The following is a 19,219-nucleotide window of genomic DNA, read 5'->3' on the forward strand; positions in this document are numbered from 1 at the left end:
CTTAATCAAAATTTAACCCTCACGAACAAGTTGTAGTCTATATGACTAACAACTTCAGTGAGAAACTGGGTTTATTTATTATGTTCTTAGTTGCTACAAATAAACTCAATTATTATTATTATATTATTATTAATTAATTCAATTAATTGATTAAGATTTCCTAACTCTTGCGGAAAGTCTCTTTTCCGCACTCGACTGACTCTTCGACAGTCGAGTGCGGGGAAGACACTTTCCGCATGAGTTAGGAACAATATTTTTCTAGAGCCGTACGTTTGGAAAAAAGCCACAAAAAATAGAGTTATAAGTATCAATTTTTATTTAGAAGTGAAAATACATTTATTGTATAATATATTTATTGATAAATTAATTCTTTGGCAAGGTTGTCAAAACCAAATTTTCAATATATTGGGTTACCACGACAACGAGATTGGTTTCCATGACGACGATTCAAAACCATTGTAATTTTCTACTGATCTGACTTTTAAATAATATGTCAAAATAATTTCATCGAATTATCAGTAGTAATTGCACAAGAGCTCTAAAATTCTATATTAATTTTAGAGTTCGAGTGCAATTTGTTGCGATTATTTCATGAACAAAACTGTTCAAAACCAAAATTTTATTGTAATTTATATGTAAGTATCAATTAGTGAAATTAAACACACAGTTGTTATAAATATGTATTTGACGGTTGAAAGTCATCACTTTTATAATTTTTAAAACATTTGTCATTAATGTCACTGAATGTATTTTTTCGTAGCAACGAAGGGCATCTGACGTAATATGCTTAACGACGGGAGATTATCAAAAATTATCACCTTAATTTGCATGTCTGTAGCTTTCTATTGGTCAGAATCTCCTATGAATGAAATAATCGCGCTAATTTCATTAAAACATGAACACAATAAGATAAATTTGAAATAAATTCGTAAATAATATCTAAATATTAGTTTATTGCATGTATTATAATATACTATAATGCCATATTACAAGGTATTTCACTTTCCCGCACAGCGTGCGGGAAAATTTACTTTCACGCACGCCGTGCGGGAAATTTTGTTTGGGGGGGGGCAAGCACTATATATACAATACATTATATATGATGTTATGATGAATATTGATGTATTTTTTGTAAATTTCAGTCATTTTTTAGGGCCAGGGGGGGGGGCAAATGTCCCCCCTGGACGTCCAAATGACGCCCCTGGCTTCACCTCACTTTTTTCTAATGATTTATTGATTCGTTTGTATTTTATTGAGTTTATTTTATGTTTTCGCCTTACGTCCATGACAAATTCATGTAACTTTTAAATCTCTACTTAAAATATTGTATGTAATATATGTTTAATTTCTCATTCATTGAAGTAATAACATAAATTTAAATAATTTATTTACAATTTAATTTATACAAAAAAACAAAACAATGATATTAGGTATGGTTAGCTTTCCTCCGGTGCTTGCCCTTGGTGTTCAAAGGGCGTCCTCCGTTCACAAGGGGCGCCCCACGGATGTTGTATGCTCTATTTCAATTGTTGCCGTTTGGTGCCAATGTTAGTTCTAAGATAATTCCCCAAGTCTGACTCGTCAATTCCAGTTGCTCTCAAAATTTAGATTATCTTTTGATGGTTAACTTAATCAAATGATTTTCGATAATTACACAGGCCTACAGTGTTTTTGGTGCCCTAGCCTTTAGAGCTGATTTTAGGTATATTTGGGGTGCTGATTCCGAATATGGCTTTAGTTTTGCCATATCAGCTCTAGTTTTTAAGATAACGTAGGTCATGCCAGCTTTTATGCATTAAAATAAGAATATGCTGATATGGATATACTAAATTGAAATAAAAATCACACAATTAGAAAATACGTATATTTTAAGCCATTTAACTAGGTACAATAAATCTCTTTGTACAATGAAACAGATATACAATTAATTTTGAGAAAAAACTAACAAAATAGAAAAAAAAAACTTGACGTAAGAAAGCTTAGCTTGTGTGATTTCCTGGAATGAACTTTTAAACAGTCTCTCTTCAAACTCCAGCAAAAATCTGCCATCATAATATGGGTGTCTCATCTTCCTTGGTAGCGGTCCTCCATGGTTTTTATGTCTTGGCGAAATCTCTCACCTTGTTTCTCACTTGTGTCACTTAAGTTTTCAGGGAAACGGTCCAGGTAGCTGTGAAGATAGTGGACTTTGATGCTCATATTACATCCAAGTGATTGGAAGTTATTCAGCAAACGGTTTACCAGCTCAGCATAGTTTTACTTTTGTGATTTTTAATAATGTCCACAAATGAAAGCCAAGCTTTTTTCTCTACCTCATTCATTGACCCCACAAAAGCCGGATCATTTGTAAGAAGTCTGATCTGTGGTATATCAAAGATTCCAGCTTTGAGTTTTTCCGTACTTATCTGGGGCAGTTTGCTTCCTATGTAGGCAAAGCATTAGAATCAAGTGCCTTAACGAATTGCTTCATTAGGCCTAGCTTAATAAGGAGGAGTTTTAAAAGTTTAAAAATACTTTTCAAGCTGTTTTATTTCCTTATAAAATAGTAATGTAACGACATTAAAGTATTATTTTTTGCATAAATAAGGCATAATACAGTGAGAACAACAAATATACTGAGGAAGAAGTTTAATTAACAATGTATATTCCTTTGAATAGTATATTCTTCATTATCTCAAATATTAAAACTACTAATTTCGGAATGTGCATATCCATAAAAGTAGAGCTGATACAAAAAAACGGAATCCATATTTCCATTTATCGCCCCTAATATAGTAAAAATCAGCTTAAAGATTCACGGCACCAAAACAAAATTTTTTTTCTGTAGGTCTGTGTTATACGTCTACATTCATGTTTCTGCATCCGTGTGTTAACACATTTAAGACAAAAATAACTTCTCGTATTTGCAATCCGTTTCGAAATCCGAATTTTGTGCCACTCATCTGGAACTCATTTTTGCAAATTCGTGTATGAATGATTCTGAGAAAAGTTTTAAAGACACGAGATATCAAGATTATTATTCAATAATTATCGCATTGTGAGGAATTGGATATATTTGGTAATGTTACGAATCTTGATTTTAGCTAGTTTGATGGCATTTTACCTATTAGTGCCAGGCAAGTGCAAATCTAGGATTTTACTTTCGTTGTCTGATAAGTACTTCGACATTTATATTATCTAGACCTGTAGCTTTTCCGTTTTACTGAGCTTATACTGAATCAATAACTTCTTCTTTGGATATTTCTGGACCTTTTTCCTTTATTCGATAATCTGTGGATAGTGGAGAAACGGTGAGGTTAAGAACAAGGTGAGAGCTCAACGGAATATCGACGAAGAAAGAGATGTTCTATGTACCTCTTTTTGTCTAGAGGAGATGAGAGGCGCGATCCACCAAATGAAAGATAATAAAGCGGCTGGCCTGGACGACATACGAACATAGCAAATAAAGAACTTTGGACTAAAAACCGTAGAGTGGCTCGTAAAAATGATGAATTACTGCATCCTGTACATTACAAATCCCCAAAATCTGGAGGAAAGCTAGAGTAGTAGCCCTCTTAAAATCAGGGAAGGATCGGCGAATACAAAGAGTTTTAGACCTGTATCTCTCTTGTGCCACCTTTTCAAGGCCTTTGAAAGAATGATACTGAACCGGATCGCAGAATATGTGGAGACTAAAATTATTCCAGAACAAGCAGGATTCAGGCCCGGAAAGTGCTGCTGCAGTAAAATTCTTAATCTCACCCAATATATTGAAGATGGTTTTGAACGGAAGGAAATAACAGGAGTAGCGTTCATAGACCTAACTGCCACCTATGATACAGTTAGCCATCAACGGCTACTTGCAAAACTCTACGAAACTACAAAGGATTTCCGACTAACATCCTCCAGAGGCTAATATGGCAAGCGTCAGCTACCGCGACACATTTTTCTTCCTCAGAGGAAATGGCTGCTGGACACAATTTACCGTATCCGACTTGGAAAGCGCTAAACAGACTAAGAACCGGCGTTTCACGTTGTGCTAGCAACCTGAAAAAATGGGTATACCAGGAGGACGATACCTGCGACTGTGGCGCGGTTCAGACCAGCCGGCATCTACTATCATGCACAGAGATGAGAGAGACCTGCACATAAGAAGACTTAATTATAGCAAATGACAGGGCCATCTATGTGGCCAGCCATTGGAAATAGAGAATTTAAAGTTGTTGGTGTTCCGGATACGGAAAGTAAGTAGTGGAGAAAAAGGTCTATTATCGCCAAAAAGTGTCTGAATGTATTCTTTCCATCTCTCCAGTTTGTCATCTGTATCTATAATTATTTCGTTATTATTATTTCTTTGTATTTTTTCTTGTCTCTTTCTGTTTCTAGTTGCCATTTCTTTCAGTTTTTAATGTCCATTCTGCAACTTATTATGATGGGTAAAATCGAAGGACCCAGAGGAACTGGTAGAAAAAACAGGTCTCTTGGTTGAATAATATCAGGGAGTGGACAGGAATAAAGAAAGCAGAGCAACTATTTAGAGTAGCTCGAGACAGAGACAGTTTCGCCATGTTAATCACCAACGTCAAGGGGACTTGAGAGGGTACGTTCAGAAGAAAATGTCCATTAAAGTTGTAGTATCTTTCCTGAAGTTGTTCGATCTCTAGGCATTTTGTTGACAGCCAGTTTTCTTTAGCTTCCCTGCACTTTTTTCTAATGATATTATTGATTCGATTGTATTCTATTGGCTTTGTTTTGTTTTCGTCACGTCCATGACGAAACATGTAATTTTTTTGAAATTATGTAACTTTTAAATCTCCACTTAAAATATTATAGGGGAAAGAACAATATCAAGTATATATGTTTAATTTCTCATTCATTGAAGTAATAACATAAATTTAAATAATTTATTTACAATTTAATTTATACAAAAAACAAAACAAAACAATGATATTAGGTATGGTTAGCTTTCCTCCGGTGCTTGCCCTTGGTGTTCAAAGGGCGTCCTCCGTTCACAAGGGGCGCCCCACGTATGGCGCCGTGCAGCTGCTGTCACTGGGTCTCGAAAGTGTCTGAATCTGGACTGCCGTAACCGCTAGAAACGTCATCGCCACGAAGGTGGTGCGATGCTGTATGGAATTGCTGAGGGATGGTCTGCTGAATATGGTGTAGTGCGGTCGGTAGTTCACCGAGGCTAATGGGCTGTCGCAGTTGGCCGTGGGGCTGCAGAACCGTGTCCGAATTCTTCTCGCTGTAACAGGACGGGCTGTTGATCACTCTTTTACCATCATTGAGTGTGGTTGGGTTGCCTCCCGCCGGTGGCTGAAAGATACCAACCAACCTCAATTTAGGATATTATGAAATGTTTCACGACAGAGGAAACTATAAATTATCAATATTTAGTAAAATATAACATCGCTTACAGTTTAATCTGTCGTATAGTTATTTATTATATAGCTAAACATTATACCATAAGAGAATCTTAATCAGTCTGTTAAAAACAAATATAGCAATAGGCAAATGTTGCGCCACAGGACGTGGAACTGGAAAAACAATCTTAACAATCTGACAGACCATAAATATAAGAGGAATTTAATGTTAAAACTTTAAAAAGGGGTAAACCCTGTAGTTGGCTGTATACCTTCAATATAATAACGTGGAATGAAGTAAACACTTCTGTTGTATGTAGGCATATGAATTTATTAAAACTCTTAAAATTTATCCACAAGGGAGTGGAAGTACAAACCGTTTTCGGTCAAACTGACCATCATCAGTGTAAACGTCTAGTGTACAAGTAATTTTAACTAGCCACTTCAATAGGTGTAAAAACCTCTAAATTACATTATTGTTACATTCTACATTAAAAAGTGGTCGACAGTAAGTCGATGTCTTAAGATTTTAAAGCTCACATGTGAATGTATTTCATCCTTGCTCGTAAATTGGTCAATTTACGAGCAAGGATGAAATACATTCACATGTGAAGAGTACAGGGAAAAAACAAGGAATGTCACATTTTATACATATTGAGATAAACACCAATAAAGGTTTAATTCTTATGATATTTAAAAACTACTTAGGAGATTCTTAGCAGAATTATAGCAATTATTGGTCTATAATCTTAATATAATAATAATCTATATTAAGTTATTAATTTAATAAGGCACCAAAAAATTTCTAACATTCCTTATTTTTGCCCAGTGGCGTGCGGACAATCCTGGTCCTTCGCCTAGATACAAATTCTTAAAAAATTTATATAGAGTTGGGATAAAGTATGGAACCAAGCAAATATCTTTGAAACGAAAAGAACAATATTTATGAAACTTTGCATGCAAGTACAGTGACGCAAAAGGCATCTGATGCCATATTTTTTGTTACTACTCCACTTCCGGTTTCACCGAAAATACCCTTAACTTATTTACTTTAAATGGGACACCCTGTATATTTTTGCAGATTTTAAAAGAACTTGTTATTTTTAATTCATACATACCAAGTTTGGAGAAAAAACTATAAAAACAACAAATAAATCTCTTTGCAGTTAAAAAATAGGTTACTTTATTTATGTTAGACCAATTATATCAAAAATAAAAATAAAAAAATATAAAAAAATTTTTTTAGGAAACGCTTTTCTTTAGTTACTAGTGACTAAAATTAAAAACATTATAAAAAAATCAACTAAAAAGCTAAAAATAAAAAAAATTCAAACACATTCGTTAAAGAAAAGCGTGGGGCGAAAACCGTTTATTCGATGAAAATGCGCCCCACGCTTTTCTTTAACGAATGTGTTTGAATTTTTTTTATTTTTTGCTTTTTAGTTGATTTTTTTATAATGTTTTTAATTTTAGTCACTAGTAACTAAAGAAAAGCGTTTCCTAAAAATTTTTTTTTTATATTTTTTTATTTTTTACTTTTTAGTCTAACAGTTTTCAAACATTAAAATATAAATATCATGTTTATTAAAATATATGTATAAAACATAACATGATTAAAATACGTGAAAATTAGTCGGAATCGGCAAAAAAATTTAATCTCTATTGTTTATTTATGAAGCATAATGTAAACAATTAACGTAAAAAGTGAAATTATGTATAGTTCATATAACTAACTACAATCTCTAAAACTTTCAAGTTTCTTCACTGTAAAAAACAAGCATTTTCCATTAAAATCGTGTTCTTTTATTTAAACAATTAATAAACATAAAACTTTTTAATTGACTATTCGTGTATTGTTCCTGCGAATGCATATGTCTGCAAATTTTCATTCATTTTCATTGAAGAAAAGGCAGTCAAATTAACGTCTAAATATTTGACACAAACGATTAAACTAAAGAAAAGTGTTTAATAATAAATTACATACATTCTTCTTTTTTGTCAAATAATTTAATTAAAAAATTATTTTTGGACACCCTGTACAAATATTTATATAAATTTTTATGTTACTGAATAAAGAATTGAATGACCTTTCAAATGAGCTATCGCATGTCCCCTATTCTCATTTAAAAAAATCAGCGATTACGTCATCGCGCCCAGGTGGATGACGTCACTAGTATGACATATATGCCAAAATATCGTAATTTAAAAATAAAAATCGACCTCTTTCGGGATTTTTCCTTAAAGTCGCCTTTTTACGAAATAACGAATTTATTCCTTTCATTTGCATCGTACTGTATAAACAAATATATGAGTGTTCAAAATTTAAAACTTTATTGTTTATTTATGACGCATAACGTAGGTAAACAATTAACGTAAAAAGTGAAATTATGTATAGGTTATATCATTAGCTACAATCCGTAAAAGTTTCAAGTTTCTGCATAGTAAAAAACAAGTGAATTTAGGCCTTTTTCCATTAAAATCGTTTTTTTATTTAAACAATTAATAAACCTAAACAAAAATTTTTTGTTGTCTATTCGTGTATTGTTCCCGCGAATGCATACGTCTGCAAATTTTCATTCATTTGCATGGAAGAAAAGGTAGTCAAATTAACATCCAAAGATTTGACGCAATCTATTGAACTAAATAAAAGCTTTTAAAAAATAATTTCAAATGTTGAAAATGTTTGCTGTTCACCTCCTGACAACGTGCAAGCCTATAAATAAATTCGTGAGTAACTTTTTGCAAGATTTCTCCACGTATTAGTTCACATTCATAAATTATTCTTTGTCTCAAATCCTGCAGGCATGTTGGTCGCCTAACGTAAACACGTGATTTTAGATAACCCTAAAGAAAAAGATCTAACGGGTTGAGGTTCGGAGAACGAGCAGGCCACTCTATGAATCCTCTACGTCCAATCCATCGATTTGGAAAATTCACTTCCAAAAAATGAAAATTCACCATAACCGATTATCATTAATGTTTCAATAAGATCTTTTTCACTTAAATGAACCATTTTTAATACAACTTATTTTTGTCAATTGGTTCAGTAACAGTTTTACCTACTATAAGTACTAAATTCAAATAAGTCATGCAGTGCATGTAAACAACAATTTTAGTCTACAGTATTATTATTATAGATGGTACTCGTTTATTTCCTACTTCGTTGTATTAATACAAAAAATTATCTACAGACACTTTTTAACAAATTTTTTCTATTAAATTTGGTATGTATGAATTAAAAATAACCAGTTCTTTTAAAATCCGCAAAAATTTTCAGGGTGTCCCATTTAAATTAAATAAGTTAAGGGTATTTCCGGTGAAACCGGAAATGAAGTAGTAACAAAAAATATGGCAACAGATGACTTTTGCGTCACTGTACTTGCATGCAAAGTTTCATAAATATTGCTCTTTTCGTTTCAACGTTATTTGCTTGGTTCCATACTTTATCCCAACCCAGGATAGACTGATCTTTCTGGTTATTGTTCTGAGTCGATAGTCTAGTCGATAGTACTAATTTTTGCTACCACATGGCGAGAATGGCCAAAATTCATGAAAAAGTGACATTCCTTGTTTTTCCCATGTACTCTTCATGTGATCTTTAAAATCTTAAGACATCGACTTAATGTCGACCACTTTTTAATATAGAATGTAACAATAATGTAATTTAGAGGTTTTTACACCTATTGAAGTGGCTAGTTACAATTACTTGTACACTGGACGTTTACACTAATGATGGACAGTTTGACCGAAAACGTTTTGTAGTTCCACTCCCTTGTGGATAATATTTAAGAATTTTAATAAATTCATATGCCTACATACAACAGAAGTGTTTACTTCATTCCACGTTGAATTTAATGTTAGTAGATCTTTATGCTCTATTTAATGAATTATTGTGGGCGGGGAAAATTACTATATGCAATCCTTCTTCTTAAGGTGCCGTCATGACATTCGTCGCCCTCCGACGCAATGCTTTCCTAAAATATTTTCCTGCATGATATTCTGCAGAAGCTGGTATTTTGTTCCTCTTATCACATGGACAAAGTATAGTAGGTCTCGTATCTTGATTTCATTATTCAGTTTGTTTCTTTCGAAAATCTTCTTCTTTCATGAAGGTGCCGTCATGGTATTCGTCGCCTTTCGACGCTATGTTTTTCTAAAATAGTTCCCTGCATGATGTAGAAGCTGGTATTTTGTTCCTCTTATCACATGGACAAAGTATAGTAGGTCTCATATCTTGATTTCATTATTCAGTTCTGTTTCTTTTGAAAATTTTCTTCATTCATTGAATGAAGAGGGATTTCTTCATTCGTGACTCCGTTTACCTACTTAGGTACGTAAGATATTTTCAGAATTCTTCTGTAAAGCCACATCTCGAAAACTTCCACTTTTCTCATGATAGAGTCAGAGTGGATGCCTCTATACCGTATGAAAAAGTCTCTCTTCCGTCTAAAAGATGGCACTCTATAGAGTGGAAACTGCTGAAATCTATAGCAATAGTTCGGGACGCGCCGCTAGAGTGGTCTGACTCAGTTCTAGTATGGCTGTCAGTTGCATAAAGTGTTTCTGGTTTCTCATGTTGATAAAAAGTTTGTAAGGTATGTATATCATCTCTATTAGATCTATATCTATCTCTTCACGTATTTGTTTTACGATTAAGGCTTGCTTATAGATATGGTTTAAGAATTACAAAACGGTAAAGTTAGTTTTATTTTAGTTCAACGAACGATGAGGTTTTACAAATTGTTTCTAAACATGGCGAGGGTTGTATTATGAGCCATGTATGTTTGGTATATGAGCCCCCGAAGCTCATATTATAACTCATATTATATACACTACATGTTGCTCTTTATTGGTTGTTGAAGATGTCAAGAAAAGTTCTAAATCCCAAGAAACCTGTGGTGACTTTTTCTAAAGGGGAAGCGATTCAATAAGGATATAAAAATATTTACTTAAGGGTCGAGGGTCGAGCCACTTCCCACCTGATAACACTCTGATGCGCTATAGGGGCTCTCTATCAGCAAAGTGCTTATGTGAGACGTCCTGGGTACAAGGAGTCACACACTAAATGCTACCCCGATCAATGCGCGAGGCACTCTATTGCCGCTATTTCTAGTGACTATAGTGACCTATCATTGATCTGTATTGCTTGCTCGGGCCTTAAGTCCTCGCTCCGGGCTTCGTTTCCTAAAGAAGAGATCTATTTAAATGTTTTTTTTTAATTCCGAGGCATTTTCCACAACACACAACTTTCAACAATATGACACTTATTTATACTTGAGCTCTATTCTCCTATCAACTTCTGATAATTGTTGAATTCGGTCTTTTTCAATGGACTTAGTAAAGTCTGTCTTCGCTTGTTGAATTTCTTGTAAAACTTTTAATGCATTTTAATACTGAAAAACTTCGTTCAACTGATGCACTTGTGACTGGGATAGTTTGTAGTAATTCACACAACTTGGACACTTCACACAGGGACTTTTTTAAACCAGTAGTTATAAGAAATACCCAGATTTCTGAGTATATCTTTATCACTAATGTCAGTTGTTTCATAAACAACACTTAACTTATAATGCAAAGCTGGCATATCAAAATATTTTCATTATTTAATCGTAGTGAAATAAATTCCTCTGTGGGAAATTTTGATGAATTATAATTAGAAATATTAAATAAGAATATATTATATAATTCTACAAATTTTAATTCGTTAAAATTTTGAAAGCGAAAATTCATTTTTTGTAGAATGTTATCAAAAGGTCTCTCTGTTGTCGATACTATCAATCTTCATTCTTTTTCTTTCATGTTCAAACCCCATATTTTCAGTTTTATCCCAAATATTTTTAAACTGCTCTCGTTTTTTAATTATCGTATTAATAAAGTCATCAATTTGTCTTATACAAAATGCAATGTCAATTGACTTAATCTGTAAAATGTCAAATAAAAGATCAGTAAAAGGAAAAATCTCTGCAAAAAATTTAAATCGAAATATTCTTTAAGCGAATGTATGTACCTAAGCACCCCTTAGAAGCAGTAACAGTCAGAGCATCCCACTCTTGGAAGGCGATCGAACGATCGCTTCTGCAGGGTACCAAAATTCGCGCGACTAGTGGGTGCCGTCATTGAACCCTGACCAATTTTTATACGGGACAACTGCATGACAAGCGGCGATTTTGAGATGCGCTTCTGTCAGGGGTGGACCGAGTAGTTGAATTGTGTGAATAGTGCATATTGAGTTCCTTCCTATGCGATTAATTTTTAATATTTTTCAATGCCTATTGCCTAGGTAATAATATGTAGATTACTGGGATTGGGGAAAATTTTTAATAATTAAATATTAGTTAATAATGTATTTTGTTATATCGAAGTATATAATAGGGAAGCGGCGCTTCCCCCGCTTCCATGGACCGCACGCCTCTGGTCAAAACAATTTAATGTACCTAGCCCCTCACCGCAGAGGCTTTCTAGAATTGATGCTTCGCCGAGCAAGGCTGCGGTGACTACATTGGGCCGGAAATTTATTATTGATGAAAAGCTGGAAAAGGAATTAGTAGAATACCTGGTTACCATGGAGAGTAAGTTTTATGAACTCATAAGATACGATGTCCGTCGAATATCCTACGAACTATGTGTTCTAAATTGAATAAAGCACCCATTTACTGGAGGACTAGTGGTAGGGGAGCCCAAGCGGGGATTTTTGCAGTTACTCGAGCGCGTCAGATTAGCATATGGGGAGAAACCTGGTACCCTGCAGATGTACCTCTACCATATATTGGCTCTTAACACAGGGGAGTTCGTTAAGGGGGGCCCGAAAAAAAAATTATCCTTAAAAAAACTCGAAATTGTCAGATTAAGATAAGGTAAGTTAAGTACCTGGAAAAGAGTGTATATTTCAAAAATCTGACAATTTGAGCCGGGCGTAAGGAAATGGGTGAGTCCCAAAGTTTCACAAGAAAAAAGGGAATATTTCGCGAAATGAATGACAGATCGAAAAACTAAAAAATATGTGCCCAATATTTTTTAAAAATCTATCGAATGATACCAAACACGACTTCCCACGGAGAGGGGTGGGGGGTAAATTTAATATTGTAAATACTAATCCCGCGATATTTCGCAAAATGAACATCAGATCGAAAAACTATAAAATACACTTATCCAATATTTTTGAAAAGTCTATCGAATGGCACCAAACACGTCCCCCCTTGGATGTGGGGTGGGGGATTACTTTAAAATCTTAAATAGGAGCCCTCATTTTTTATTGCAAATTTGGATTCCTTACGTAAAAATAAGTAACTTTTATTCGAATCATTTTTTCGAATTATGGATAGATGGCGTTATAATCGGAAAAAACGATTATTGAAAATGGAAAATTAAATTAAAAAATGACAAGCGCCCACTAAAATGGAAAACTTTACTTAACTTTTTTTGGTTTTAGGACCTACTCTTCACAACCCAATAGGTCCCCAAAGCGCTCGAGTGACTGCACATTTAGCATACTTTGCTCCCCTACCATAGCGTGTAGAGCGTGGTTTGATCACTTCATGAGCCGCCATAAGAATGTTTTGTCTCTACTGAAACCCACAGCCACAACATTTTCCAGAGCTAATGGTTTCAACAGAGAAGCAGTCAACGGCTTTTTTTTTTTATCTTTTGGAAGCTGAACTACGAAAACATAAATATCCTGCAGATCGGGTGTTCAACGTAGACCAAACGGGAATATCAGTGGTACAATCAAAAATTCCCCGAGTTGTTGGGCTGAAACGGAAAAGACAGATAGGGGCATTAAGTTCTGCTGAAAGAGGCTTCTTAGTGACTGTAATATGTTGTACGAGTGCTGGGGGGACATTTATTCCTCCATTATTGATTTTCCCCCGAAAAAATACGACGGACACATACATCCCCTTAAGCTTACCCCCACATACATCACACAAACTTCAGCCCCTCGACAAAACATTTATTGGTGCCTTAAAAAGTCACTTTAGTGAAGAAATCCGCCAGTGGATGCTCCACAGTGAAAGGCTAGTTGGACCATATGACATCAGTGAGCTGTTTGGGAAAGCATATTTTTGATGTGTCACATTGGCACAATAGCTGTTAGGGGATTTGGTATTACGGCCATCTTCCCCTGTAATCGGAATGTATTTTCTGATGCAGATTTTGCACCATCACTTGAATATGGTCTAGACTTAGAAACATTAAAGAAAACTGAGGGTAAAAAGTGAATGTTCAAGGAATTTGCCAGTCCTGATTCTAAGTCTACTAAAAAAAGGACAAGTCTTCTGAAATAGATTCAAACTCCACTTTTATTGTAGGTAATTCTGCTACAAATCGTGAGGAACTAGATCCCACCAACATCCAAGCTACAGAAAACCAAATTAGTGCGAGGAATTTAGCAGAGGCAGGGCCCTCTGGTTTGTGTGGATTGGCTTCTACGGAAAGTAAACCGAAAGGAACACTTGTTTCTCCAAAAGATATTAGGCCTGTACCTAAACCCAAGAAGAAAATGACCAATAAGGGACCAAAACCTTGCAAGGCTGCGCTAATAACCTCTTCACAGGACAAAAATACTTTAGTAAAAAACAAGAGGAACAAGAACTAAAGGAAAATAAAAAGAAGAAAAAATAAGAGTTAAAGATGCAGAAGGAAAATGGAACTAAAACAAATGAAAATTTTCCAAAAAAACGAACATGCAAAAGGAAACTAAAACTAGATGATTTTGGACCATCCGACTCCGATTTAGATGTCTTGTCTATTGACTCTGGCGAATCAGTATTGGAAACAGAAATTGGTGTGGAAAACCAGGAAAATAAGGGACCAAAACCTTGCAAGGCTTCGCTAATAACCTCTTCACCGTACAAAAATACTTTAGTAAAAAAACAAGAGGAACAAGAACTAAAAGAAAATAAAATGAAGAAAAAAGAAGAGTTAAAGATGCAGAAGGAAAATGGAACTAAAACAAATGTAAATTTTCCAAAAAACGAACATGCAAAAAGAAACTAAAACTAGATGATTTTGGACCATCCGACTCCGATTTAGATGTCTTATCTATTGACTCTGGCGAATCAGTATTGGAAACAGAAATTGGTGTGTAAAACCCTGGAGAAGATGACGCTGTCTGCTTATTCTGCGAAACGCTGTACTCTGAAGATAATCAAGGGGAGCTATGGGTGCAATGTCTCAAGTGCGAAATGTGGGCACCTAACGAATGCACAGGGTGTGAAAAAGACTCTTGCGTGTGTGACTTTTGTAAATAATTCAAAGTTCAAACTGTTTTGATAAAATAAATATTTAATTATATTTGAATTTTAAATGTAGATTTCAGTATTATGCAAATGTTTTTGTTTTATTACTGTGGGGCTCATATTACCAACACAACTGGACTTTTGTAAAAAGTGTAGGGGAGAGTTGGACAAAACGGGATACCATTCTTGTTTATTTTTATTACGGAAAAAATGTTAAAGAAATTATCATATTAATATTTTTTATAGGTATAACATTTATTGAAACACACAAAAAACATATTTTTAGCTATTTTAATGACTGGAAAATAGTAAAAAAAATATTTATTAAAGTCCTGCACATCCCGTTTTAGCATACCACGGTGGATAGGTTCACAATATTTAATTTTTTACATAAGATTATCTAAAAAGTATATTTAAGTAGATATAAGACTGCAAAGCAAAATTTACCTTTGAAAAAACAATATCTTCAGTAGTCAGAAACTTAAAAATATGCCTTTTTTATGTTGTATTGCAAAATGGGAAATAAGACTTTTAGTAAAAAAAAAGTCACATAAGACCTTTAGAAAAAGTCACATAAAAATATGTTGTTCTTTTCTGCAATATGAGAACACGCTTTATCGCTATTTAAAACATTAATAAGCCAAAAAATAAATAGGTGGATAAAACGGGACATAAAAAACTGTATCCCATTTTATCCAACTTATAAGTGTCCCGTTTTGTCCAACTCAGACATTTTTCAAAACAAAAATGGTTCCTGATTAAACGTGAAAGTAAAATTAGATAGACTACACATGATAATATTCGTTAATGAATGCTTAATTAAATCTAATAGTCACCGGAATTATATGTTTAGATATGTAGGCAATATAATGTAGAAAACAACGCACTTAAAAGTACAAAGTACCAAAAAAATAGAGTCAAACAATTCTAAACACAACTTTTCATCAAATAATGGCATCGAGGTAAAACGAACTGAGAATGTTAAAATGACGACTGAGAACAAGTTTTAGTCGTTGTCCGATTGATAGCAGCACTAGTTGGGTCTTTAAGCTAGGTATCCCGTTTAATCCGACTATCCCGTTTTATCCAACTCTCCCCTACTAATTCAAATTTTTTAATCATTTATTGACAAACTCAATTTTTTTTAACAAAATCTTATTAAATTAATTAAGTAACTTATTACACTATTGGAAGCCATTAATGTAATGGCTTTATATGGGTTTATAAATATTTTATTATAAAAAAAAAAACAAAATGGGGCTCATATTACCACCTTTACCTCTAGTACTCTATGGGACCAAAGGATATCCAAGAATGACCAAAAAATAATTTATATGTAATACCATAATTAAAAGGTTAGAAACTTATCATTCGGAAGTGTGGCAAATAAAGAATACAACAAAGAAAATATTTAACATAATCGAAATGGATTTCTGGCGAAATTCAGCTTGATGCTCAAGGTGAGAAAGAAACAAATAATCGTACAATAAGATTATCATGGATACAGAACAGATGATGAAAAATGAGATGATGAAAAATCAGGTGTAACTCAAAAAACCCTACTATACAAAATTGTTTTACAGAAAAGTTCCCATAGTTCATAAATATACCAAGAACGGCCAAACCCTTCTACGCAAGAATTAAAAAATTAAATCAATTAAACTACACGTTCCCAGAATGCTTTCCTTCCCAATTGTCCTCAATTCCTCCGTGGCAAATAAAGAAACCTCAGTGCCTAACACACCTCATTTCTTTCGATAAACATTCAACAAACCCACAGTTAATCAAATCCGCCTTCAATGATATACTTCACAACTACAAGGATTATACACATACACATGTATACAGTGATGCATCTAAATCAAATGAAGGTACTGGTGCTGCAGTCATAACTCCAACAGCAACAAATAAATACAAACTCCCTTCAGAGTACTCCATTTACTCTGCTGAATTATACGCTCTATACCAGGCCACCTTCACTGTCAACGCATCCAGTAATACCAAATATATCATACTTACAGACTCTCTAAGTTCCGTACAGTCAATCCAACATGTCTACCCATCTAATCCTTTGGTCATCAAAATAAAACAAGAAGTTCATACCGCACAACTGAATGGAAAAATTATCATATTCCTCTGGATACCATCCCATATTGGAATTCAAGGAAATGAAGAGGCAGACAACGCTGCAAAAGAAGCTGCAACTAGTGATAGTGCGGAGTGTACGGAAACATTTACGAGTGCGGATGTGAAAGCGGCGGTCAAACGTAAAGTGCGGTATATGTGGGAAGAAAAGTGGAAAGTGTCATCGGCCAAGCTACGCGAAATTAAAAAATCGATAAAACCCTGGCCAACATTACCAACAAGTCGGAGATGGGAGATACCAGGTAATATTAACGCGATTCCGACTGGGTCATAGGCGATTAACTAATAGTCATGTGTTTTCCGACAAACAAGAACCAAGATGTGACAACTGTGAAGAAAAGTTAACAATCAAACATTTATTAGAGAAATGCGCAGCATTAACGCCAAAGCGCATGTTGTACAATATACCAAACAAACTAAGTGATATTTTAGGTCTACAGTGCAATATGTCAAATTTAAAGAGATTCCTAAGTTTAATTAACATTTTGTACAATATCTAAACATACAAATGCAACAAAAATTATTCTTCGCTACTATTGTTTCGCTAATAGCCAATTTGGTTGATGCGATTTTGTTAAAAAAAAAAAGAACAGATGAGCTCACAAAGTAACATATTGGAGACCAAGACGAACTGAAAGAAATTGGGGCAAACTTCAGGAAAGATGGGTAGATGATATCCGAACTACAGCAGGAAAACAATTGATACGCTAACTCCATAACAGAGCACAGTGTGCATGAGCAATAATATACTCACCACCAAACTTTTATGGCAACATCTGATACTTTTTATTATTTTAAGGGAATTAAAGCTAAATTTAATTTTCTTCCATTGCACCTCTCCGGAGCCTAACTACAGGTTATAGAACCAAATTAACATACCTGCAAGGTATTAAAGTTGGTTGGATGAAAATTAAAGGATTTTTTTACCGATCATAATGCCTGCCCAGAACATGACACTTCCTCTTTTATATTTGTGAACAGATCTGGCAGTCTCCGTTCTTGCTTGTCTTCTTCGCCTTCTAAGTACACAAATTCGTTAATAATCTGATTTTACATATTCTACTTTCGTTTGAAAATGGCACACTTTGCCAACTTCCAATGTTCCAGTTTTGGTGTTGAAGACACCAATGTACGTGATCAATGTTGTGCTGCCTGGTTAACTCGGGATCCCGTAACTTTCTCCTCCTATATAGTCTTTGGGTACACCAACTCTTCTACTGATCGTTTTAACTGAAATACTTACACCTGTAGCTTCCAAAAGTTGCAGGTTTCAAATACAGGGTAATTTCATTTAAGTTTGGTTGTGTATATTTATTATATTAATAATATCTACCTATATTTATTGCTTATGTACTATGTACACACGCAAAATTGTTTTATTATTATTGTATTATTATGGAGAACAGTGCCTACGTTCCTTCCGATGAAGGCTCCAATAAGAGCCGAAAATCGCGATTCAAGGGACTGGACTGCACTCCGTATTCTAATTGAAAAGTAAGATTGTTTTGCCTTCGCATTGCAACTGAATAAAAATGGTATACATTTTTATTTTATAGTCGTATTACTCCGTAGAGTAACTAGGTGCATTTTTCCGTTGGAACTTTACCAGCTGCAGACGGGGGATGTGAATTGCATAGTGTAGAATTCCTTCCCTCTCGTCTTCACTGCAGCATCCATTTGACTTGCAAATTGTAGAAGTCTTTGAGGTGTCACCAGGAAAGTGTACCAATAAGTAATTTAAAAATCTTTTAGTAATATTTTTAATATTTTCAATATTAATAATTTAATATTAGGATTGAAAACTACTTCGTCTTCGTGTTTTATTATTATTTAATTTCGAAAACAGACTTGGGTATAACACCAGCGATATCAACATTATGGTTTGTTATTTTTATTAGCCTTTATTATTCTAATTAGTTATGCAATGCGTTCTCGCCTGACTCAGATTGTCGTTGTTTTAATTGTTTTCCCATTCCCCTATGGTCACTAAGAATTATGTCAAATACTAAAACTCAAACAGTGTAAAATGTTTGCGTGATCTCTTAACTTAATCTATATATTAAATTATTCATACCTGTAAGTTATTAACTTGTCGCCTGATATGAGCCAAACTGCTTGGATTATACGCCATATTTGCAAAAACTAGTCTTTCCTCGTAATCGTATTCACATAGTATTTTATTTTCACATAAATAAAATCGATCTCCCACGCAAAACCTAAAAGAAATACACATAAGGTTAACGTAAGTACATTAATAAAACATATAAGTTTATGACATTTAAAAGTTTCCAATGTATAAAATTAATTTACTTTATACATTACAATGACTCATATCACCCGTATGCACGTCAATGGTGAATATAAAATTCTTAATTGTATGTCAAAAAATGCGCAATAACTACCTCTTAAAACCTACCAAATTTCATTTGCATATCTCAACCGGTTTTAGAGCAATAAATAAATCGTCATTTTGTAATAACAAATTGAACATCC

At 34.1% G+C, this 19,219-nt stretch overlaps 1 protein-coding gene across 4 annotated transcripts in view; it reads right to left on the reverse strand.

The window, feature by feature from the left end:
* Positions 1–4,826: 4,826 nt before the first annotated feature.
* Positions 4,827–19,219, reverse strand: part of LOC114327855 (LIM domain only protein 3) — a 616,892-nt gene continuing 602,499 nt past the window's right edge. For 3 of the 4 annotated variants that reach the window (XM_028276570.2, XM_028276569.2, XM_050651702.1), the window contains 2 exons: positions 18,801–18,942; positions 4,827–5,298 (listed from right to left, as the gene is read on the reverse strand). In XM_028276570.2, the coding sequence (XP_028132371.1) occupies positions 5,029–5,298; positions 18,801–18,942 (412 nt within the window). In that variant the 3' untranslated portion in view covers positions 4,827–5,028. The remainder of the gene's footprint in view (positions 5,299–18,800; positions 18,943–19,219) is intronic. The other variant, XM_050651703.1, reaches the window with a different exon arrangement.

The sequence above is a fragment of the Diabrotica virgifera genome, chromosome 5 (genome assembly GCF_917563875.1).
Source record: "Diabrotica virgifera virgifera chromosome 5, PGI_DIABVI_V3a".
NCBI lineage: Eukaryota > Metazoa > Arthropoda > Insecta > Coleoptera > Chrysomelidae > Diabrotica > Diabrotica virgifera.